Raw genomic sequence first — 25,346 nt, forward strand, 5'->3', positions numbered from 1 at the left:
AATTTAAATCATAAAAATACATCAATTATTTCAAAAGTTATGGCCTCTGTAACATGTTCCGAAATACATGGCAATATTTGGCAAATTTTGGGTAGTTGTGATTTTTTGGCGGTAATTCAGACATTTCACCAGCTCCATCCCCATAATTGCACCGGCTCATAGTGAAGACTTTAATTCTTCGATAAAAATTAAGTTCACTAAAATACAACGATTCCTTCAAAAGATATGGCCAGCAGAAATCGATGACGGAAAATATAGCAAAAATTTGAAAGTTTTGAGTTGGTCATTTTTGCCGACATCTCGTTTAGTTGGTAAGCAATATCAACAAATTTTTGTGAGTTTATTGATCAAGCATTGCTCTTTAAAAAATGTACTTACTTATACAGTTACGCCGTATACTTTTAAAGTTACAGGCTTCGGAATGTGATTACTAAAATTATTACCAAACATTTAAATTTTGGGTAATTTCTTACTTTATGCAATATCTCTGGAATTTATTGAGATATGTCAGCTTAAATTTGCGTTTAAAAAAAGATCAGGATGTGTTCTTTCCTATTTATTTTATTTTACGGCGCTACGCCGTTAATCTAAAAAGCTCTGGAGCGTGATTACGTAAAATATCCCAAAATATGAACATTTTAGGTTATGTTGTATTTTGTGCAATTTCTTGGCAATTTCATTAGCTACATAAATAAAACGTTGTCCATATGAAGATTAGACTTATTTCTTGCAAGTATACACCATTTCATGAAGATATTCCGATTTTTCACAAAGTTACAGCCTCTAGAACATAAGTGCGAAAAATATGATCAACGTGGTAAAACTCTGAGATTTGTATTAATTTTCCCATATCTCTCATAATTCGAGAGCTACATCAACAAAACTTGGTGAATTGAAAGATTGTACCTTGCTCTCTTATAAACATGTGACTTTTATGTCATACGCCGATCACAAAAGAAGTAATGGCCTCTGGAATGGGATTACGGAAAAAATGCAAAAAAATTGGTAATTGTGTCTCATTTGGTATTTTCTTCATATTTCCGTTATTTATTGAACTTTATCAACATAACTTTGTAAACTTAAGGACTAGGCGATGTCCTTCCACGAGCAATTTGTTTCAAGACGATATCCTAAACACTTTAAAAGTTATAGCCTTTGGAAGAGCAGTACTGAAAAAATAATCAAAATATTTTTTTTGCTTTTTTACTAAGTTACTCAAATAAATCGATTGTTTATCGAATAACATAAAAAATGAGATTCTAGAGATCAATTATTCTTTCTTAGATCCAATTTCTTTTATTTGAACATGTTACTCCGACCAATTGCAAAGTTATGGCCTCTGGAATGTGATTGCCGAAATAACCTCTAAGAACGGGAAATTTGGGTAATATTGCATATTGTCCAATATCTAGAGAATTTTATTATTTACTTTAACTAAACTTTATCAGTATAAAGCCAAGATATCGCTCTTGTCAAAATATGTAATTCTATACGCCGTCTATTTCAAAAGATATGGCCTCTGGAATGTAATAGCAGAACAAATTGCCAAACACCCAAAAATATAAAAATTTGGTACTTGCTTTTATTTCTCAATATCTCTCGTAGTAGATTGGCTACACCAACAAACTTTCGCAGGATTGAATATTAGTCAGTGCTCTTTCTAAAATAAGTGCATTTATTTTAACACGCCTATTATTTAAAAAGTTATGGCCTCTGGAGTTTCAATACGGAATGAAAAGCTATGTGCTGTAAATTGCTGACACTTGCTTAGGTTGTCCCATATCTCTGGTAGTTAATTAGCTACAGAAATAAATCTTTGGAAGATTGAAGCTCAGATTTTTGCTCTTTCAAAAATATGCTGTTTCATTTTAAAACGCCGATTATTGAAAATGTTATGGCCTCTGGAATGTGTATGCAGACTAAATGCTCTATAGTGAGAAATTCTGAAGCCTGTTTACATTTTCCAATATCTCTGAGAGTTAATTAGCTACACAAATAAATCTTTGCAAGTTTGATGCTCAGTCTATGCTCTTTCAGAAACATGCCGTTTCATTTTAAGACGCCGATTTCTAAAAAAGTTATGTCCTCCGGAATGTGTATGCTGATAAAATGCTCTACAGTGAAAAATTCTGACACTTCTTTTAATTTTCCAATATTTCTGGTATTTAATTAGCTACACTAATGAAATTTTGCAGGTTTGAAGATCAGTTCTTTCAATAGATTGTATTTTTATTTTAAGACGCCGTTATATAAAATAGTTATGGCCTCTGGAATGTGAATGCAGATAAAATGCTCTATAGTGAAAAATTCTGAAGCTTGATTTCATTTTCCAATATCTCAGGTAGTTAATTAGCTACACTAATAAAACTTTGCAGATTTGAAGATCAGTCATTGTTCTTTAAAAAATAAAATATTTTGTTTAAAAATTTCGATTATTTAAAAAGTTATGGCATCTGGAGTGTGAATGCAGAAAAAATATCTCACATAGCAAAATTCGAATACCTGTTGAGATTTTCCTCTATATCTCTAGAAGTTGATTAGTGACATCTACCAAAATTTGTGAATTTGCTAAAGAGTCGTTGTTTTTTCCGAAAAGTGTATTTTAAATTTTCAACGCCGTTAACTATAAATGTTGTGGCCTCTGGAATTTGTTAACGCAAAAACTACTCAATCTTGCATAATTTTGGCACATGTGTAGATATGGCGATATCTCTGGTATTTGGTTAGCTACAAAGATGAAACTTGGTGAGATGTTGGAACACTTTTTTCTCTTTCCTAAGCAATTTTTTTCTTGTCAATACAATAATTATTTCAAAAGTTATGGCCACGAGTATAGCTTTACAAAAAAGAAATCTAAAATTATTGAAAATTTGATGGTTGCATTATTTTTTAGATGTCTCTGAAATTTTTCTAGATATATTTACTAAACTTTGGAAAATGGAAGATGAAATGTTGGCCTTTAAAAATTAATTTATTTTATATTGATATTATATTTTTTTTTCCAAAAATTGTTGTCTTCGAAAAACAAATCCCAAAAATTTCTAAAAAATAAAATTGAAAAAATTGTGCAATTTTTTTTTAAATTCTGATTTAACACATTCCATATTCAACAATACTTGGCACCACTTTAACCTCATAAATTAAATTACATATTTTCGATGCAATATTTTAATCAATGTGCAACAGCTGTTATAATTGACAACAAGTGCAAAAACAGGCGCATACACACATGAAACTGCTGGCATAAATGCTTTTCCATTATCATCATCATTAACAAAACAAACAACAACCCCAACACTGGCATGCATCGTCGTCGTCGTCCTCTGCGAGTGATTGACATTTGCAGTGTATGCCAGCCAGCCAGCTAGCACCAGCAGACAGACAGACAGACCCACAACCAGCCACCACCAGTATGTACTTATTCCACAACAGAATTGCCTAATTCACTGCTTCACATTGGAATTAAACCTGATTCGGAATTAAATGGCTATGTGAAGGCATCTGGTTTTTGGTTTAATTTCGATTTTTGGACAAATCAAAGTAGGTCAACTTTCATGGGATGTTTGGTGCATTTGTAGAAGGGGATTGACTTATGAATGTCGTTTTAATGCTTCATTTAAGGCGGTTGTCCAAAAATAGAGTGGTTTGCAGCTCACGGGTTTGATCTCTCTCTCTCTCTGTTTTTGGAGTATGACAAGGTAATCAGTTCCTTGATGCAGTAAAAATATGTAGGAGAGATTGATTGCAAGAGAAGAATATTGAGAGAGAGAGAGAGAGAGAGAGAGAGAGACGAAATGCAACATAACCGTTATGGGCTTTCATAAACAAAGTCATACTCCGTTTACATTCCCTTTGACAAGTAAAGCTATTGGGCCACATGTTGATTTGCTTCCTTTGTTAGATAATTACGTGATTTTTTTTTATTAAATTCAGTTTCTTATTGGGAAACTTGAGGAAGGAATATTTTCATGTTTACTATTGCCATGTTTAGACAGCAAATTATTAAGTATTTAATTTCTCATGAACTTTTCCTATATTTTCGGTATTTGTCCATATGATTTGCCACATTTTTTTGAGAATCAGAAGTAGGGATTGTGAAACTAATCATTTCAATATGAAAATCTCATTTATTTAATTAGAAAAAATTTTAAGCGAAAAATGAGCTGCATAAAAACACATTTGAGCATTTATATACAAATACCGATATCTCAAAGATTTCATGAGTTATATCAAGAAAATCTTTGCAATTCAAAAAAAAAATTCTTGGCTTTCCCAATCAAAAAATTTAATTAAAATATTTTACTGTTACCCAAAGTTATGGACCATGGAAAGTTATTACAAAACAGTTTGAAAATTGGTGTATTTTGAGTGATATCTCTATAACTATTGAACGTACATCAAATAAACTTTGTTTTAATTAAGATAAAACATTCTCATTCAAAATCATGCTATTTCATAAAAATCCACCGATTATTTCACAAAGTATGATCACACGAAAATGCTTACGCAAAAGTTGTTAAAAATTTCGAAATAAAGGTGCATGAAAATATTTCGCCTTTTCTCTGACATTAAAACGGCGATAACAATAAAGCTTTCCATCCATAGAGTATCTTCTTCCAATATCAAGTTATTTTATGAAAATACACCGAGTACTTCCAAAGTTATGGCTTCTAGAACTCAGTGACGCAAAAATACTATAAATTTGGAAAATTTAAGTATGTGAATATTTTTTCCTATAACTCTGGCATTTTGTCAGCTACAGCATACATTCTGTCTACCAATATAAACAGTAGATGTTGCTCCTTCAACAACAATTTATTTCATAGAAATACACCGAGTACTTCCAAAGTTATGGCTTCTAGAACTCTGTGACTCAAAAAATACTATAAATTTGGAAATTTTAAGTATGTGGACATTTTGTCCTATAACTCTGGTATTTTATCAGCTGCAGCGCAAATTTGTTTACCAATATAAACAGTAGATGTTTCTCCTTCAATAACAATTTATTTCTTAGAAATACACTTAATACTTCCAAAGTTATAGCTTCTAGAACACCGTGACGCAAAAATACTATAAATTTGGGAAATTTAAGTATGTGAACATTTTTTCCTATAACTCTTGTATTTTGTCAGCTACAGCACAAAATTTTGTTTTCCAATATAAAGAGTAGATGCTGCTCCTTCAATAACAAATTATTTCATAGAAATATACCGAGTACTTCCAAAGTTGTGGCTCCTCGAATTTGGCGACACAAAAATACTATGGATGTTGGAAATCTAAATACGTGAATATTTTTTCCTATATCTCTGGTATGTTATCAGCTACAGCTTACGATTTGTTTACCAATTTAAAAAGTAGTTGTTGTTCCTTTAGAATCAAGTTATTTCATGAAAATATACCAAATACTTCTAAAATTATGGCCCCTAGAAATTGATGACTCAAAAAATACTATGAATTGGAAAATTAAGGTAAATGAACAATTTTCCCTATAACTCTGGAATTTTGTCAGTAATAGCATACAATTTGTTTCCCATTTAAAAGTAGACGTGGTTCATTTAATATAAAATTATTTCATGGAAATATACCAAGTACTTTTGAAGTTATAGGCCGTAGAAACTAGTAGCGGAAAAAAATGTCACAAATAGGAAAATTGCGGTACATGTATACATTTCCCGATAACTCAGGTATTTTGTCAACTACAACCACAAAACTTGTTGGCAACTTAAAAGATTAAATTGTCTTCTATCAAAATCTAATTACTTTATTAAAAAATGCCGGTTACTTCGGTAGTTATGACCTTTAGAATGTGGTTACCCAAAAAATGCAGAAATTTGGCTAATTAGGTTACCTGAGTATTTTTTGCAATATTTCTGGTATTTGGTAAGCAATAATAGCAAAATTTTATATCATTTGAAAAAAAAGGTGATTTTCCTTCAATAACCGAATACTTTATTTAATTACACCGGCTATCTTTGAAGTTATCAACACTAGAAAACAAATACCCAAGTAATATTGAAAAGTCGTCAATTGAGGTATGTTTCTTATTTCCTCCAAATTTTTGTTATATTTCTCAGCAGCACCAACAAAATCTGTTACTATGTCAAGGACTGAAATATTTCCTTTCCAAATCGGGTTATTTATGTAGATACGACAATTAAATTGTATGTTATGGCCCTTGGGACTTGGTTACCGAAAAATTTTTAAATATGAAAATTATGACACATTCGAATAACTTTAGTTATATATCCGATATTTTGTGAGATAGAGTAACAAATATGGATACGGATTTACAGAAAACATATTCTTCATTCATTAGATTGCTATTTTATCGCCATATCCCCTGTACTTCCCTAGTTATGGCCTCCTTTAATTGATGACGCAAAAAGTTGGAAGAACTCTTAAAATTGAGGGTCTTGATTGTTTCTTCGATATCTTTGGCATCGTACTAGCTTTGACAGGAAACTTTGGCATTATTTGAATGTTTAGAGTTTCCTTTTTAATAATTTGATCAATTTTATTAAGATTGTGTGCATTTTTACAAATTTATGGACTGTTACACACGGTTACGAGAAAAAAATTTCAATGCCAATAATTTTGGGTCATATGAATATTTCTGCTATATCTCTGTTATGAGGGTTTTGAATATTACCTCTAATACTCTCATAATAAATACTTTATTTTATAACTTCACTCTATGTTTCGAAAAGTTATGGCCTCCCGAACTTAATTGCCCAACAATTTTTTTCAAATGGCCGTAGTTAAGTATTTATTTAATTTGTAGATATCTCTGGTATTTTGTGTCGTACACTAATAAAACGGGATAAAAATGAAATTTGAATGCTTTACTCTGAAAACTATGAAAAATTTTGTAATTACAACGGTTACTTTAAAAGTTATGGTCCGGCGAATAAGGTTACCGAAAAAATGAAGTTGACATTTTCTGCTTTAATGGTATGTTTACATTAGAGATTTTTGCGGGTTAACTCACTTTATGGTGGTTTATTTGTCGTATATCCAATAAAATTGATAATTAAAAGCTGATGGTTTTATTTAAACTGTAAACGGGCTATAAAAATCGATTTATTTTTATCACAACAAAAAAGGGGTTTTTAGAGGTTGTGGTCATCAACAAAAAAAAACCCAAAATATGCCAAACATTGCCAGATTGTTGAATGACTAGATCAGATGGTTTAATTAATGATGCATTTACGGCCGGTTGAATTTAAAATGATTTCTGTTCATAAAATAATAAATTTTCATAACGCAAAGTGCTTGGCCACACATCAATTTTCTTTAAGAGCCAATTTACCATCATGCCATGTCGCACACAAAAATTTAGGGTGCATTTTCTTCAAAACCCCTTAGAAAACGGTGATATTTAGGGAGTCCCATGCATGTGATGTGTGGTCAGTTAGCTTTATGGAATTTTAATCAACTATAAAAATATAATTTTTTGCATTAAAAAAAACAAAACAACTTAAAATAAAACACAAATATACCAATGTGAATAAAAATTACATGTAATTTTTAGGTTTGTTTTTTTACAAATACAAATGAACAATAATTATAATTTTAAATTTTATTATAATATTATTTAATATGGTATGCATATGATAGGAATTTATGTTTGTTTCTTTTTTCATTATAATTATGTGCGTAGGTTCTTTTAGTTATTATTACAGACAATTTATTTTATTTTTTTGTGTGTTTTTGTTTGCTATACAATTATTTAAGCCGTAGATTTGAAATTATTCCATAATTATAAATAAAAACAAAACAAAAATAAAAATTTACAATATTTTACAAAACATTTTTGCAGGAAAAAATAAAATAAAACAACATATGATAATAACAAATGCAAACAATATAGCCAATCTAGTAAAGGGAAATAAAATAACACGGAGGGAATGTGTTGAATATTATGCTTATATTGCCATAAATTTTCAATTTCTTAAAATGCCTTAGCCACGTTATTGATTAGTTTCCTTAATTTTACATTTTGTTCACATTTTCCACGAAAAAAAAAAATGCTATAAAAATATAAAATATAGAAACCAACTTCATGTGTGGCCAGGCACCCTTAAGAAAATGTTGGCAATCATATGAACATAGCATAAGACAAAGACAACTAGTCTCCCGACTAGTTTCCCATTCTCAACAAACAGTTGTTTTTATAGGTATGAGTTAGTGAGAGAGAGAAGGAGAGGGATAGTAGGAATTTTTTTCTCTTCTCCTTTCCGTTATATAATACTCTATGATAGTAAATGCAATAGTAGTGTTGTAGAGAGTAACAAGTGTTGCAGTGTGTGATAGATAAATAGGTGAGAGTACAATGCATGTGCCATGTGGGTTCACAGGGTGTGATAGAGCATACAGTGTTGGAAATGAGGTAAATTAGTAAAATGTACAAAAATGCTTTAGGGGTGTTCAGTAGTGTTAATTTGTATTACTTTGTACTAATCTTGGTTATGTATTGATATATTGAAAGATTTTTGACTGTTAAAAGGTTTTGTTTCCTTTTTTGATTAAAAGATCACCTGTGAAGCCTTAAAAATCTCGCTTAAAGCTCGTAGCATAATAGTTGCAACCATAAAGGGCTCATTCCAGAAAACCTTTGAAAAAACTATTTGAAAAGTCGTTTTAAATTGTTGACTCCTTTTAAACTTTTACAAAAAAAAAGTTTAAGTAGTCAAATTCTTAAAAACACCAAAAAATATTATTCAGCCGATAAATATGACCATGTGATATCATAGAGCACTTCTTCTAAATACTACATTAAATAATTAAAAAATGATAAAAATTCTTTTCAGATCCAGATATTTTATAAAAATCCAGTTCTATCTTACAATATCAAAACGATACACCGACTAAGGTATAAAACCAGAAAATCATTACAAAAAAAAAAAAAACAGAAACTCTATATTTGAGAATTGTTTTAATTCTGCCGACACTTTCCAAACAATCAAAAGAAAATTTGGTAGCATTTTAAATATTAGCTTTTCTTCTTTCGCAAACAATTTATTTTAAAAAGATACACCGACTATTTACAAAGTTATGGTTCTCGAAACTCATTACGAAAAAATTATTGAAACTTGAAATTTTAAGTTATTTTCGTTTCTTCCGAAAATTACGGGCACTATTCCAGCGGCATCAAGCAAAACTTGGCAGATCTTAAAGTGTAAAGTTTTTTCTTTAAAAATCATGTTATTTTGTAAAGATAACTCAGCTACCTTTTAAGTTATGACCTATAAAAGGCGATTATGGAAAGATTCTTGAATCTTTAAAAATGAGATAATCGTTTAATTTTTTCCAAAATCTCAGTTATTTTGTTGGTGACCTTTACAAACCGACATATTAGTTTAAATATCAAATTTTCTACTTTCAAAATCAAGTTATTTCATAAAAATATACCGATTATTAAAAAAGTTATACCCAAGTGAAATAGACGCGCAAAAAATACCAAAAATGTAAAGAAATAAAGAAGTTGCCTAATTTTTCCAATATCTCCGGGCTATTGTTAGCAACACCTAAGGAACATATACAAAATTTAAGGACGACAAATTCTTCTTTTCAAATCATTTTATTTCAAGAAAATACACCGCTTACAACCAAAGTTATGGCCTCTAGAAAATGATTACGGAAAATTTCTTAAGTCTTAAAAATATTAAGTATCCGCTTTCCTTTTTGGAAATTTCCCAAATATTTTGAGTGACTTCAGTAAAATTTATTATAAATTCATAAATAACATGTTTTCCTTTCTAAATCAAGTTATTCCATTAAATTATAGCAGTTATTGAGAAAGTTATGGCCTCTAGAAGGAGATAGCACAAAACGATTTGAATACCACATAATTTGAGTAGCTGCTTAATTTCCCCGATATATCCGATATTTTCCCAATGACACCTGCAATGTTTCATATGAATTTAAAGTTCTCATTATCTTCATTCCAAATCAATTTGTTTCATAAAAATATATCTTTTGTTAAAAAAGTTACAGCCAATACAAAAGGACGCGCAAAAAATACCAAATTGAGAAAAATTAAGTAATCTGCTTAATTTTTCCAAAATCTCTGGCATTTTGTTAGCAAAGCCTAGGAAACCTTTTAGAAATTTAAAGTCGACATATTTTTCTTTCTAAATCAAGTTACTTCACAAAAATATTCCGCTTACAACCAAAGTTATGGCCTCTATAAAATGATGACGGAAATTTTTTTAAGTCTTTAAAATATTAAGTAGTCGCTTTCTTCTCCGAATATTTTTGAAATTTTTGGAGTGACTTCAGTAAAATTTGTTATGAACTAAAAGATAATATGTTTTACCTTACACACCAGTTATCTTTTTTAAAATCTATGAGCTATTGCGAAAGTTATGACCTTAAGAAAAAGACAGCACAAAAACTGCTTGTGTACCACACATTTGAGTAGCTGCTTAATTTCCCCGATATAACCGTTATTTTCCCAGCAACATCTGCAATGTTTTATGTGAATTTAAAGCTCACAATATCTTCTTTCCAAATCAATTTATTTCATTAGAATATATCAGATATCGAGAAAGTTATGACCTTCAGAAGAAGACAGCACAAAAACTATTTGAATACCACAAATTTGAGCAGCTTCTTAATTTCCCCGATACATCCGATATTTTGACAGCGATATCTGTAATATTTTATATCACTATAAAGCTCTCATTATCTTCTTTCCAATTCAATTTATTTTATTAAAATATATAAAATATTGAGAAAGTTATGACCTTCAGAAGAAGACAGCACAAAACTGACTTGTATACCACATATTTGAGTAGCTGCCTTATTTTCTCGATATATCCCACATTTTGACGGCAAGATATTAGCTGCCGAATTTGCCCCATAATCCGACATTTTCCCAGTGACATCTGCAATATTTCATATCAATTTAAAGCTCACAATATCTTCTTTCCACATCAATTTATTTCATGAAAATATACCGGCAAATAAAAAAGTTATGCCCAATAGAAGTAGACCCTCAAAAAATAAACAAAAAGGTCAAAAACAGCAGAAGTTGCCTGTTTTTCTAATATCTCCAGTCCTTTGTTAGTAAACCCTAGAAAACATTTACGACGTTTAAAGTTAACATATTCTTCTTTTGAAATCCTTTCATTTCATGAAAATATACCGGCAAATAAAAAAGTTATGCCCAATAGAAGTTGACCCTCAAAAAATAACCAAAAAGGTCAAGAACTGCAGAAGTTTCCTATTGTTCCGATATCTCCCGTCTTTTGTTAGCAAACCCTAGGAAACCTTTACAAGGTTTAAAGTTAACATATTCTTCTTTCCAAATCAAGTTAGTTTATAAATATATATCGGCTAATAAAAAAGTTATGTCGCATGTTGTAGGCGACATCTATATTATTTAATGTACATTTAAAGATCATATTTTCTATTATCTAAATCAATCAATTAATCATGAAAATATGCCACTTTTTACAAAAGTTACGGCCAATAGAAAATGGTTAACAAATTTTTTCCTTAAATATTAAAATTCAAGCAAATGTTCTGGGGCTGGGCCTCAATTCTTGTTCTATGAAAATGTGAAATGGAAATTTTTATAAAGGAAAGAAATGTCAAATGAAACATTTTATAAAGAAAATATTTTTCATTTCATATTTTCATAGAACACGAATCCAGCCCCTGGACTCTTATTCTATGAAAATATGAATATGAAAATATTTCCTTTATAAAATTTTTCATTTGACATTTCTTTGCTTTTACGAAAAGTTTTCATTTCACATTTTCATAGAATAAGAATTGAGGACCTGGACTTTCAATATTTATTTTAATTTTTATTTTTTCCCGTTATTTTTGCCATAAGATATTGGTTAATTTGAGGTGTGCCCAAACCCCTTTTAATCACGAGATTTTCCAATCACACCGTGTGAGCATGCCTTATGATAGATGCCGTTAATTTGTTCAAATTGGCAATTCCCTTAAGTGGCCTGGCCATAGGTCAACTTAAGGGGAGTTATTCATTAAAACCGAGATTTTTTTTAGACTTTTTTTAGCTTTTTCTCAAAAACTGGAATGTGATAATAAAACATAAGATATTGTATACATTTGGTTAATTTGAGGTGTGCCCAGACCCCTCGGTATCACATGACTTCCAATCACACCGTGTGAACATGCCTTATGACAGATGCCGTTAATTTATTTAAGTTGGCAATTCCCTTAAGTGGCCTGGCCATAGGTCAACTTAAGGGAAGTTATTCATTTAAATCGAGATTTTTTAGACTTTTTTTTAACTTTTTCTCAAAAATTGGAATGTCATAATAAAACATAACCAAGTATATAATAGAAAAAATGAAGACACACATAGGTATGAGTGTGAGTGATCGATTCCGTGTAGTTGGTGGTTTTGTGCAAATGCCTTTTGCGGGTGTATGTGTGAGGGAATGTGTACATATATAGGTGTGTGTGTGTGTGTGTGTTTTATCTTAAACAACAACAATTAAAACGTAAACGTTTGATTTTTTTCTTTTTTGTGTAAATACAAAAAAAAAACCAAAACAAATAGATAAGTAAAGACTAAAACCATGTTTGGAGTCCAAATTAGAAATAAAAAAATAAAACGAACAGACTCAAAATTTAATGTCTAAAAAAGTAGGGACTATAAAAACTGCTTATACCATCATAGTTGGTCTCAATCGGCGACAAGGTAAAGTCCAAACGTTGAGCCACATTTTTGTCGTTCGTTACATGAATCTGTTGCGGTGCACTGGCCTGGTAGCTGCAATGAGATCAAAACAAAAGAAACGCAGACAAGTTTCCCCGCACACAAAACGAAAGGAGAAACAAGTTTAATTCATTCGATTAGTATTCATGGTTTTTGTTTCGCAAAATAATCGATACATATAAGGAAATTATCACAACAACCACTACCACCACCACCACCACAAATCTTGGATATCTTACCCGAAAGCCAATGCTTGGATGTTATAGATTCCTGGTGTCAACAGACGCCAGTATTCGCCGCGCCGTGTCGTACGTATGGGCTTCTCCTCCAAACCGGAAACCACAATTGTTGCATCATGTATGGGATAACCGTTGACATCTTTAACCACACCTTTCACTCCGATATGGGCCAATTTGAGGAGTTGCAACAGACTTTGTTTGTTGCGCTGCCATTCGCCGGGCAACGTCTTGGCGGGTGGATATTTGCAGCAGGACAGCTCAATGGTTAGTTCGAAACAATTGCTAAAGGCATAGTTGAAATCTTGCATGCCACCGTTCAACTCATACCAATGGGCACCATTGGTAACGCCATCCGTAAACGTGTCATTGCAATTATTACCCTTGCGCATAATCGGATGATTGTTGGCATAGGTGTGGGCCATTAGCTTGAAGACCCGGTCATCGGGGGTCAAACTATCTTCGCAGCATTCATGATGGGCCCTGCAAAGAAGAGAGAAGGAAAAAATTGAAATTACTTTATATTTAACAATGAGTAATCGGTTTTAATTTAAAACTGTAACCGGTTCCAAAAGGGTCGATAATGAGCGAACAAAGACCTAATGCTAATTCGAATTTTATCCTTAATTAAAAAATATTAAAATTGAAATATTTGCAAAAAATCCGGTTCCATTGAACCGGTAATCGTTTGTAATTACCCGGTTTTAGAAGGAAAATAGTAGGGTAGAAAGTACCCTAGAATCATAAACTAGGTTAGAAATCCATTAAACCTCTTATAATAACCTTTAAGCGGTTCCATGAAACCGATTACTTAGTTTTTAACTCGAGTAACCGGTACCAACATTACTACGAACTTCATAAAAAATGTCCAAGAACTTTTTTTAACTACATTGATATGCACCTCATTGCCGTTTTATGGCGATAATCGGTTGCATGCAACCGATTACTAAATTGTTTTAACTCAAGTAACCGGTACGAATATTACAAAATATGTCCCAAATTTTTGTTTGGCGTTCTTAAAATACACCTCTATGTGTTTTAATGACGATAATCGGTTGCATACACCCGATTACCAAATTTTTAAATTAAGTAACCGGTACCAAATTTGTTAAAAACTTCCCATATATTCTCCTAGCGATCTGGATATATGCCCCAATATAAGAAAGAGTAATATTTACGACCTAAAAGTAGTTCAAAATTCCGATTATTAATTTTAAATACCCGATAACCGGTACTGATTATGCTGCAAATTTATTATAATTCATTGCAGCAGTTTGAATTATATGTTAAAAATTGGAAATCTGGTTTCATCGACTCGATAACCGACTCTAGACACACGATAACCGGTTCCAAAGAACAGAGATATACTCCAGATCATAACCGATTACTGATAGTAAGCAGTTGGTATTCGGTTATAAATACCAATAGAGTGTTATAAAGTTCATTGGCGGCCGTTATCAATTAGTAAATTTGATTAAAATTCAGGAACAAAAAAATTCTAATTACTTGTTCTTGATAACCGGTTACACGATTTGAAGAAACTTCATAACCAGTTTCATACGATAAGTAACACATACGAAGAAAAATAAGAATATTACAAAGTCGTTGCCCGCTTTCAAAGTGCCAATATACGATTCTAAAAGAACCATAAGTTGTTGGGTATTCGCTTTCGGGTACCCATAACTTTTAAAGTAGTCGATGTTATATCCTGAAATTACTCGAGGATGAAAGAAAAACAGTTGGCCTTTAAATGTATATACCCTATAACCATGTATCTAAAGAAAAATCGGAGATATTGCAATGAATTTAAGAATCCCAAAATGTTTCTATCTTTAGAAAATTTTGAGTAACCATGTTCTCGATAGCATAACTTCCTGAGTAATCGGTACATACACATGAGATAAATTGATTTTGAAAGCAAAATTTCTGAGCTTTAAATGTTTTTAAATAGTTCCAATATATCTTGATAAATTCCTCAGTTATGGCAAAAAGTTAAAAAATTCAAAATTTGTCAATCTTTACAAAATTTTGAGTAACCATGTTATGTGTAGCATAACTTCCCAAGTAATCGGTATATACACCGGAAATAAATTGATACTGAAAGAGTAGTATCTGGGCTTTAAATATGAATACATATTTCCAATATATCTGGGTAAGTTTCTGAGTTATGGCAAAAAGTTAAAAAATTCAAAATTTGTCAAATATTACAAAATTTTGAGTGACTATGTTCTCGACAGCAACACTTCCTGAGTAATCGGTATATACACATGAAATAAATTTATATTGAACGAGAAAAATCTGAGCTTTAAAGGTGGTTACATATTTCCAATATATCTGGGTAAATTCCTAAGTTATGGCAAAAAATTTAAAATTTCAAAATTTGTCAATCTTTACAAAATGTTGAGTAACCATGTTCTTGATAGCATAATTTCCTGCGTAATCGGTATATATACATGAAATAAATTAATTTTGAACGAGTAATATCTGGGCTTAAAATGTGGTTACATATTTCCAATATATCTGGGTAAATTCCTGAGTTATGGCAAAAGGTTTAAAAATCAAAAAATTTTCTATGTTTACAAAATTTTGAGTAACCATGTTCTTGATAGCATAATTTCTTGAATAATCGGTATATACACATAAAATAAATTGATTTTGAACGAGAAATATCTGGGCTCTAAATGTGGTTACACATTTCCAATATATCTGGATAAATTTCTGGGTTATGGCAAATTGTTTAAAAGTTTAAATTTTGTCAATGTTTACAAAATTTCGAGTAACCATATCCTCGATAGCATAACTTCCTGAGTAATCTGTATATACCCATGAAATAAAATGATTTCGAAAGAGAAGTATCTGAGCTTTAAATGTGGCTACATATTTCCAATATATCTGGATAAATTCCTGAGTTATGGCATAAAACTTAAAAATTAAAATTTTTTTAAACTTTACAAAAATTTTGAGTAACCATGTTCTCGATAGCATAACTTCATGAGTAATCGGTATATAGACATGAAAGAAATTGATTTTGAACGAGTAATATCTGGGATTTAAATGCGTTTACATATTTCCAACATATCTGGGTAAATTCCTGAGTTATGGCAAAAAGTATAAAAATTCAAAATTTGTCAATCTTTAAAAATTTTTGAGTAACCATGTTCTCTATAGCATAACTTCCTGAGTAATCGGTATATACTCAAGAAAAACATTGATTTTGAAGAGCAGTATCTGGCCTTTAAATTGATATGCATAACTCCAGTATATCTGAACAAATTCCTGAGTTATAGTAAAAAGTTCACATTCTCTCACAATTTCCCAATGTTGAAATTTCTTGCGCAACACCCTTTCTGAGGTCATAACTTCTATAGTAATCGCTAGTTATTCAGCAAATAAACCGATCTTGAAATATTAAAACGTAATCTTAAAATTTTGCTCATGTTTTTTCATTATATTTTATTCAATACTAAAAACTTGTCCAAAAAAACAAAAATACCCAACATTTTCCAGTTTTTAATATTTTTTAAGTAATTGTTTTCTAGGGTCCCTAACTTCGGAAGTAATCATTGTATATTCATAAAGTTGCTCGATTCTGAATAAAGAACATCTTAACTTAAAATGAATGCGAGCTTTTGGTAAAAATTCCTGTCATATGCTGAAAATCATTTAAGAAAGATGAAAGTGTGAATTTTGGAACCTCCATATCGTCCATATCTTTTTAGGCATTTGGTCTATCTACATGAAATAAATTCTTGTTGCAGAGTTATATCTTGCCCTTATCGACTTTGTAATTAGCAATCTAGATACCTCTCACATTGTGTGCATTTTTCCTAAAAACGAAATCGACAACCCATTTTCCTAACTTTCCATAATTTTGAAATGTAGGATATTGAATTGCCAATTTATCTTCCATGTTATCGTTTTTATTAATCGATCTTTTAAAATGTAGATAATAATAATCATGTTCATCATGGATACTTACAATGAATTGTCGTATGGATAGCTGGCTACCACAGCACCGCCATGGAAATTGGCCGACAAAACAAATGGTTTATTCAATACCCATTCAATGATGGCTGCAGTTTCCGGTTGGCGATTCAGCGATTTTTGTTGTATTTGTTGTTGGGAATCCAAGCGATCAGGAAAATCACGATTTAAATCAACACCAGCGGCATTGGTGCGACCAATATAATGGGGCAAAGATTCACAATTACCTTCCTGGAAAGACAAAACAGACAAAGGATATTAATAATCATGAAAGAGATTTTAGGAGGAAATTAAAATTGTTAACTAATTGTTTTTAACTTATCCGGGGAATTTTTAAAATCCCCCAAATAGTTGAAGCGTATAAACATTTGTGCATTGTCATTTAAACAAATTAGCACTTTAAAGTTCAGAGTACTCCAATATTGCTTGTTAATTTTTCTTTAAAATTAAGAGCAAGGCTTCAGCTGCAAACAATTAGCAACGATATTAAATTTTTATAGAAAACAAAAACATCAGCAACAACAATAAAATCTAAACAATCAGAATTGTGATGAAGAACAAACTCAATTATTGTTTTGGCGTTTTTTTAAGATTATTTGTTAAACAGAAAACTTGTCTGGGCATTACATGCCAGTGAAATCTTTAAAGCCGCCAATGCCAAAACACAGCAGAGGCTCCTTCTTGAAACGACGTTCATTTGAAATTATGGTCACGATTTGTATTATTGTCACATTTTTTTTTGTTGTTTATTAATTTATGATGGGAATTTTGTAGGTAAATTGGAAATTTGACACAGTTTTTGTATTCGAAACCGTTAAGGTTAAACTATTTAGCACGTTTGATTGAGATTCGACCATAGAATTGGGGATTCAATGATCAGGGTTTTAATGAACCAAAGTGCTTTTGAACATGGTTATACCTATGTTATTTGGTAAGTTATATCAACAAATTTACACTAATTAAAAGAGTTCTTGTATGGCTTATTAAAGGTCAAAATAAGTTAGAAGGTTGAGTAAGCTCGAGGCTTATAGAAAAAGATATAGGAACAACTACTCATCAAAAATACTCGCGACATTTTTTGCACTATTTGTAAATTTAGGACTATATCGCGGACATTGAGTAGGTTATATCAACAAATTTGCACTCATTAAAAGAGTTCTGGTTCATTTTTTTTAAATTAAGAGGTTTTAAAACGATCTACAGACTACATCCAAAGCTACGATTCATTGAGCATCATGACTCAAAATTAAATAAATTGCAACACTAGCCATCTTTTGGCGATATCTCTGGTGTACGGACATTTATATTCACAAATTTAGAAAACAAGTTTCAGATAAGTCATTCCTCTTTCAAAATCAATCTTCTTTAGAGAAATCTACCGAACCCCAAAAAAGTTATGGCTCCAACAAATTGTTTGCGTAAAAATTCTACAAAAATGGCAAATTTGAGTGATATCGGTATATCGAGGTATCAATTTGAAGCTAAGACCAAAATTATGAAACTTCTTTATGTTATGTCGACCACTTCAAAAGTTATGACCCTTGGAACATTCTTTTCTAAAATTTGATTAAGCTTTAAGATTTTTGGTAGTTTGTAAGTTTTACCGATATCTCCGAAATATTATCCGCTACATAATAATTTTTACCATAATTTAAAAGACCAAACATTACTCTTTCACAAATATCTCGTTTCATCTAAGTACGCCAACTAGTTTAGAAATTATGCCCTAATGGATTTGATAACGAAAAAAAATTCAAAATTTAAAAACTTGAGCACCTGTGTACTTTTTGTGATATCTCTGGTATTTAAAGAGCTACATCTTTGTAATCTTCTACACTTTGAAAAGGAGGTGTTGTACATTCAATATTCTGTAATTTCATAAAGATCCTAAAACAATTTCAAAAGTTATGACCCAAAGAAAATGTTTACGCAAAAAATCAAGAAAGTTGTAAAATTTGGCAAATTCAAATTTTTGCGATATCTCTGGCACATTAACAGTTATATTAAGAAATCTAGGAACAATAAAAATCTATTGGAACAATAAAATGCTCTTCTTAAAATATCAAAAAATTTTAGTCCAATCCATCCACAACTTGAAAAGTTATAGCCTCGTTGAAGTGTTTACAAAAAACATGTTACAATATCCACAAAATTGGACATATGCCGACTTTTCACTATATCTTCGATATGTGATTAGCCGCGGCAATATAAAGTACATGCATTTGAAGGCGGATTATCTTTCGTTCGTAATTGGGTCATTTGCCCACAATAACTTAGCTCTTTTAAAAGTTATGGGTCTAGCAAAGGATTACGGAAACAAGTAATAGCCAATTAAAAATTCCGTTTATTGTTTTCTCTTGGCGGTATCTCGGGTATTTTAGCCCTCCAAATACCCGAGATTCCGCCAATATATACCTCATTTTGAAGAGGAGATGTTGCTCTTTCATTTTAATGTAATTTTGTAATGACCCAAGAACTATTTCAAAAGTTATGACCCCTGGAAAATGTTTACGGGAAAATTCAACAATGTTGTAAAAGTTGGGTACTTTCGAATTTTTGCGATATCTCTGGCATGTTAACAGTTATATCAAGAAAAATAAGTGATAATGGAACAATAAAATGCTTCGCTTTAAATATCAAGAAACGTTATTCCAATATATCGACTACTTGAAAAGTTATGGCCTCATGAAAGTGTATACGGAAAACATGTTACAATAACCAAAAAGTCGGGCGCTTGCAATCTTTTGAAGATATCTCTGGTATTTCATAAGCCATACCAACATAAATTACATTAATTTGAAGGTAGGGTGGTCTCTCACTTGTAATTCGTTCATTTGGTTAGAATATCATGACTATTTTAAAAGTTATGGGCCTAGGAACTGATTGCGAAAAGAAGAGAGAATTATTTAAAAATTCCGGTCGCTGTATTCCCTTGACGATATCTCAGCTATTTGGGTAGCTACATCGACAATTTTTACTTTCATTTAAACCTCAAAGTTTCTTTGAATTTTGAAGTCGAACCAGTTTTTCTCTAGTTCATGTAGCATTTAGAAAGTTATAGTCCGAAAGGAGACTACGCAAAAAATGTAAGAATTTTACAATGTTCTGAAACTTGCATATTTTTTCCGATATTTCTCGTATTTGCGTAGCTACATCAACCTAACTTACTTTAGGTTAGAGATGAGACAATATAATTTGAAGGAGAATGTTATTTAATAATATTCTATAGAGAATTTGCGAAGTTATGGTCCCCAGAAAGTCATTACGGAAACTTTTTAAATATTCAAAAAATTTGGAAATTAGTATTTCCCATCTCATTTTTGGTATTTGATGAACTATGTGGCTGTAATTCATTTCTTTTAGAGATTAAGAGTCCTTTTTCAAACTCAGAAAATTATAGTTAGATATGCCGTTTACTTTAGAAGTTACGCTCCATAGAACTTGGCTACTGCAGAATATTGCAAAATGGCCAAAGTGAAAGATTTTGGTGCTCTCGTCGATATCTTTGGATTTTTTTCGGGTAGGCCTACAAAATTCAGTTTTTTTTACAGTCTGGGATATTTTCTTTCAATGACATCCAATTTTATGGTAATTTAAGAGAAACTTTAGAAGCCATGCCTCCTTGAAAGAGGTTACGCAAAACTCCTAAAAAAACTGACGAATTTGGGACTCCACGCTTTGGGCGATATTTTGGTCATCCAATCAGGGATTTTTTCATAAATTTTCGTAATTTAAATAGGAATAGGATATACTTTTTAGTTTCCATAATTTCCCGATTGCCGGAAAGCTAAAATATGTTTCTAGTTGCATTCGCCAATAAATCCTCTTACTCAAAATGAGAAAAGCAAATAGTCATAACCCTGACAAGCAAATAACTTGTAATACGCCTAATAGCCATCAATGCGATTCGAATTTACAATGGATATTAAAATGAATAGCTTAAAATCCCATTCATTGTTAATTTAATTCCCATAACGAAATAAAAAAGTAGGCAATAACAAAACAAATAAAATCTCGAATCCAAACCTAAGACCTGTAATAATCCACAAGACATTGGATAACATAACGCACAGTAGCCAAATAAAATTTGAATTTATAACTTTCAGATTTGAATTTTATGCCTCATTTATGTTTATTTTTGTTTTGGGAAAGAAAATTGACACACACCCGATATGCATAAATGTGTCAACATAGTCTGTTTTTGTTTGTTGACATTTTTTGATTATTCTTGTTAATTTTTTTGGGGTGATAATTAAAACATGTTACCCAACTGACACTTCAAAAACTCCCACCTATTGCTTGTCGCATGACTTGTTATTAAATTATGCATAATTAGGGATTATTTGTTTGACAGGCAATGCGTTTCTGAAGTAAAAAAGGGGGGTTCACACGTCACAGCATACCAAAACGAAGTCGGTTCACAAAAGTGAATATTTATTAATCAAGCAGACTGGCCACAATGCGGCAACTCCGTTTGGCAGGCATGCGTTTCAGAAATAAGCAAGGGGGTTTCACACGCCCCACCATACCAAAACTAAGCCAGTTCACATAAGTGAATATTAATTGATCAAGCAGACTGGCCATATCCTCATTGATTTGAAAGTCATTCCCTTTAGAATGTTCTTAGAAAACAAGTCTCCCAAATGTGAAAACAAGTCTCCCGATATCTCTGTTATTTGTTCTAATATTTATACATATTTTTCATCTAACTAATGCTTAGACATTCTGCTTTCAAAAGCAAAGTCATTCTATTACCACATCTCGATTGCTTTCATAGTTATGGCCCCTAGGACATGCTTACCGAAAATATGTACCAAATTTAAAAATTTCGACAGATTTGATGTTTCGGCTATAACTTAAGTATTTGTTACATTATATTAACATATCTCACATCAGTGTAAAGCTATGACACTCTTCTTTCGAAATCAGCAAGCATGGAACCATTACATAGTCTTCTTGAAAAGTTATGGTCTCAATAAAACGATAATGCAAAAAAATAGCAAATTTCAAAATTTTGTCATTTGTCAATTTTTGCCGTAAGCTGTGGTATTTCTTCCGGTACACCAATGTAATATACATTAAATTAAAGCTTAAATCCCCTGCTTTCCAAATAGAAACAATTTTTATGGCAAAAGCATTACTGATTTTAAAGTTATGGCCTCTGCAATGCGCTTACGGAAAAAATCTGCCAAATTTACAAATTTCGACAGATTTGATCTTTCGGCTATATCTTAAGTATTTGTTAGATTATATTAACATATCTTACATCAGTGTAGAGCTATGACACTCTTCTCTCGAAATCTGTAATCATGGAACCGTTACATAGTCTTCTTAAAAAGTTACCGTCTCGATAAAACAATAACGCAAAAAAATAGCAAATTTCAAAATTTTGTCATTTGTAAATTTTTACCAATAGCTGAGGTATTTCTTCTGGTACGTCAACGTAATATACATTAAATTTAAGCTTAAATCCTCTGCTTTCAAAATCGAACTAAATTTTATGACAACAACTCTATAGAATTTAAAGTTATGGCCTCTGGAATGCGCTTACGGAAAAAATCTGCCAAATTTATAAATTTCAACAGTTGTGATTTTTCGGCTATAACTTATGTATATGTTAGATTATATTAACATATTTTACATCTGTGTAAAGGTATGCGATCCTTCTTTTAAAATCCGTAAACATGGCAACGGTACATAGTCTTCTTAAAAAGTTATGGTCTCAATAAAACGATAACACAAAATAAATTTCAAACTTTAAAATTTTGTCATTTGAACATTTTTGCCGAGAGCTGTGATATTTCTTCTGGTACGTCAATGTAATATACATTAAATTAAAGCTTAAGTCCTCTGCTTTCATTGAAACAAATTTTATGGCGAAAATTCTATAGGTTTCAAAGTTATGGCCTCTGGAATGCGCTTACGGAAAAAATCTGCAAAATTTACAAATTTCGACAGACTTCATGTTTTGGCTATAACTTAAGTATTTGTTAGATTATATTAACATATCTTATATCAGAGTAAAGGTATGAGACTCTTCTTTCAAAATCCGTAAACATGGCATCGCTATATAGTCTTTTTAAAAAGTTATGGTCTCGATATAACAATAACGCAAAAAAATTGTAAATTTCAAAATTTTGTCATTTGTCAATATTTGTCGCTAGCTGTGGTATTTCTTCTGGTACATAAATATATCATACTTTAAAATAAAGCTTGAATCCTCTTCTTTCAAAATGTAAATTAATTTTATGGAGAAAACTCTATAGATTTTAAAGTTATAGCCTCTGGAATGCTCTTACAGAAAAGGTAACCCAAAATTGAAAATTTCGGCATGTGTGTTGTTTTGGTGATAACTTTGGTATTTCTCTAGTTATATACACATATTTTATATTGCCTTGTAGCTTAAACATTCTGCTTTCAAAATCTGCCAATGCAGTCATTATATAAGGTCATTTTAAATGGTTATGGCCTCTGACACAGGATAACGAAAAATATGTAACAAGTTTGCTCGTTTTTGCGCTTGATGACTTTTTGGTGATATCTCTGTTAATTTTTTAGTTATTTCTACATATCTTATATCAAATTAAAGCTTATGACATCTGCTTTCGAAAAAAATTAGGGAACTTTTTAAAGTTTAAGGTTATAGCCTTAAAAAGCTTAAGAAGAAAATGTTTCAAATTAGAAAATAATATTATTGATTTATCGTATATAACCAACTTCAGACTGCTGTCATTTCTAAGCCACTCGTCCGACAGCCGTTAAAATGATTCCAGTGCCAGCTCATTATATTGTTTACAAGCGTTCAAAAGCATTTTGGTGAGAATTTTCCAGAAAAAAAGTTATTCGCGATGGAATTCAAACGTGATAGTGTGATTTATTTATATTTGGCTGAAAAAGCACAAGTGGCCATGGTTAGAGCACTCCAGCATTTAAATGTGAATAGATCTTTTGTGTCTCGTACCATCGCTCGTTACCGTGATCCTGGTAGCGTAGCCCGACGTCGAGGAAGTGGACGGAAGAAAACAGCAACATCAGCAGAAATGATTCGAAAAGTCAAGAAGCGACTTGATCGAAGCCTGCGTCGCGTGGCCGAAAAATGGCACGTAAGCTGAACATATCGCAATATTCCATTCGGCAAATATTGAAAAACGAGCTCGGGGTGAAGCCATTGAAATTCCAAAAAGTGCAAGAACTCACACCGCAACAGAAAAAAAAATAGACTCAAAAGAGTTAAAGAGTTGCTTGGCTTGGCCGAAAGTGGTGAACTGCCGAATTTGGTTTTCTCCGATGAGCAAAAACATTCGTTGTCCAGCAGTTTGTAAGCAAACAAAATGATCGTGTTTACTTGCCAAAGAGGTCAACTGAAAGTGTGCACCTTCGGTTGGCTACCAGAACTCAAGCGCCGGCCATGGGGATGGTTTGGGCCGCCATAACAGCTGATGGTCCACTTACGCTCGTATTAATCGAACGTGGCATCAAAATAAATGCCGAATATTATCGCGAAAATATTCTGGAGGATGTATTAAAGCCTTGAGCACGCAAATATTTTGGCTGCTCACCTTGGACATTCCAACAGGACTCAGCACCATCGCACTCAGCACGCGCCACCCAAGAATGGTTACAAAATGAGGTTCTTCGCTTCACATCCAGCGCACAATGGCCACCAAAATCTCCGGATACCAATCCGTTGAAGCCTTTTTGGAAAGCAAGGTTGGCGCTCTAAGAAACACCAAAGTGTCGATCACCTCAAGCAAGCGCTTCGCCGGGAATGGGCCAAAATACCGCTGAGCAACATTCGGGCAGCGTGTGACGGTTTCATTGGCTATTTGAAGGCCATAATTCGTGCCAAAGGTGACCAATTCGAACAAATCTATACTTATTCTAAACATTTGATGCCATTTCCGACATTTTTTGCTTTCATTCAATAAAATTTAAAAAAAAAATGTAAAAATTATGGCGTTTGACTTTGTTGCAGTTTTTTATCTCACCCTGTATAACGTGAGTTATATCCATCCAATTTATGTTTCATACTATTCTTTACTAATCCTTGAAAATCTGCCCTCTTAGCTTTTCCTCCAAACTTTCTGCATTTGCATCCCTACAAAAAATGATTGAAAAACCCCCAAATGTCAATGTGTCAACATTTGAAGTGACTGAGAGAGAGAGGGAGATGCACCCCAGCATTTTCCATTGTTTTGAGCCAAACTAATTATATGACAACAAAAACAACAACAATAACACATGTTCAATTATTATATTACAACACAACAATAGCAACAAAATAATTTACTTTAATTTATTTTAATGCCAATTTCAAATGCATGGCTTGGTCTGGTTAACTGACAAGTTAGAAATGCCATCTCCGCTGCCCCTGCTCTCCCCGAGTCCAACATATGATCGAAGTCGGGCTATAAAATAAACAA

General features: G+C 31.9%; 1 protein-coding gene across 2 annotated transcripts in view; it reads right to left on the reverse strand.

Annotated features, from left to right (window-relative positions):
- LOC131800864 (carboxypeptidase D-like) overlaps nucleotides 1-25,346 on the reverse strand; it is a 53,459-nt gene that overhangs the window by 13,205 nt on the left and 14,908 nt on the right. For both annotated transcript variants that reach the window (XM_059118719.1, XM_059118720.1), the window contains exons 2-4: nucleotides 16,919-17,154; nucleotides 12,943-13,422; nucleotides 12,657-12,757 (exon numbers count right to left, since the gene is read on the reverse strand). In XM_059118719.1, the coding sequence (XP_058974702.1) occupies nucleotides 12,657-12,757; nucleotides 12,943-13,422; nucleotides 16,919-17,154 (817 nt within the window). The remainder of the gene's footprint in view (nucleotides 1-12,656; nucleotides 12,758-12,942; nucleotides 13,423-16,918; nucleotides 17,155-25,346) is intronic.

The sequence above is a fragment of the Musca domestica genome, unplaced genomic scaffold, assembly GCF_030504385.1.
Source record: "Musca domestica strain aabys unplaced genomic scaffold, Musca_domestica.polishedcontigs.V.1.1 13, whole genome shotgun sequence".
Taxonomy (NCBI): domain Eukaryota; kingdom Metazoa; phylum Arthropoda; class Insecta; order Diptera; family Muscidae; genus Musca; species Musca domestica.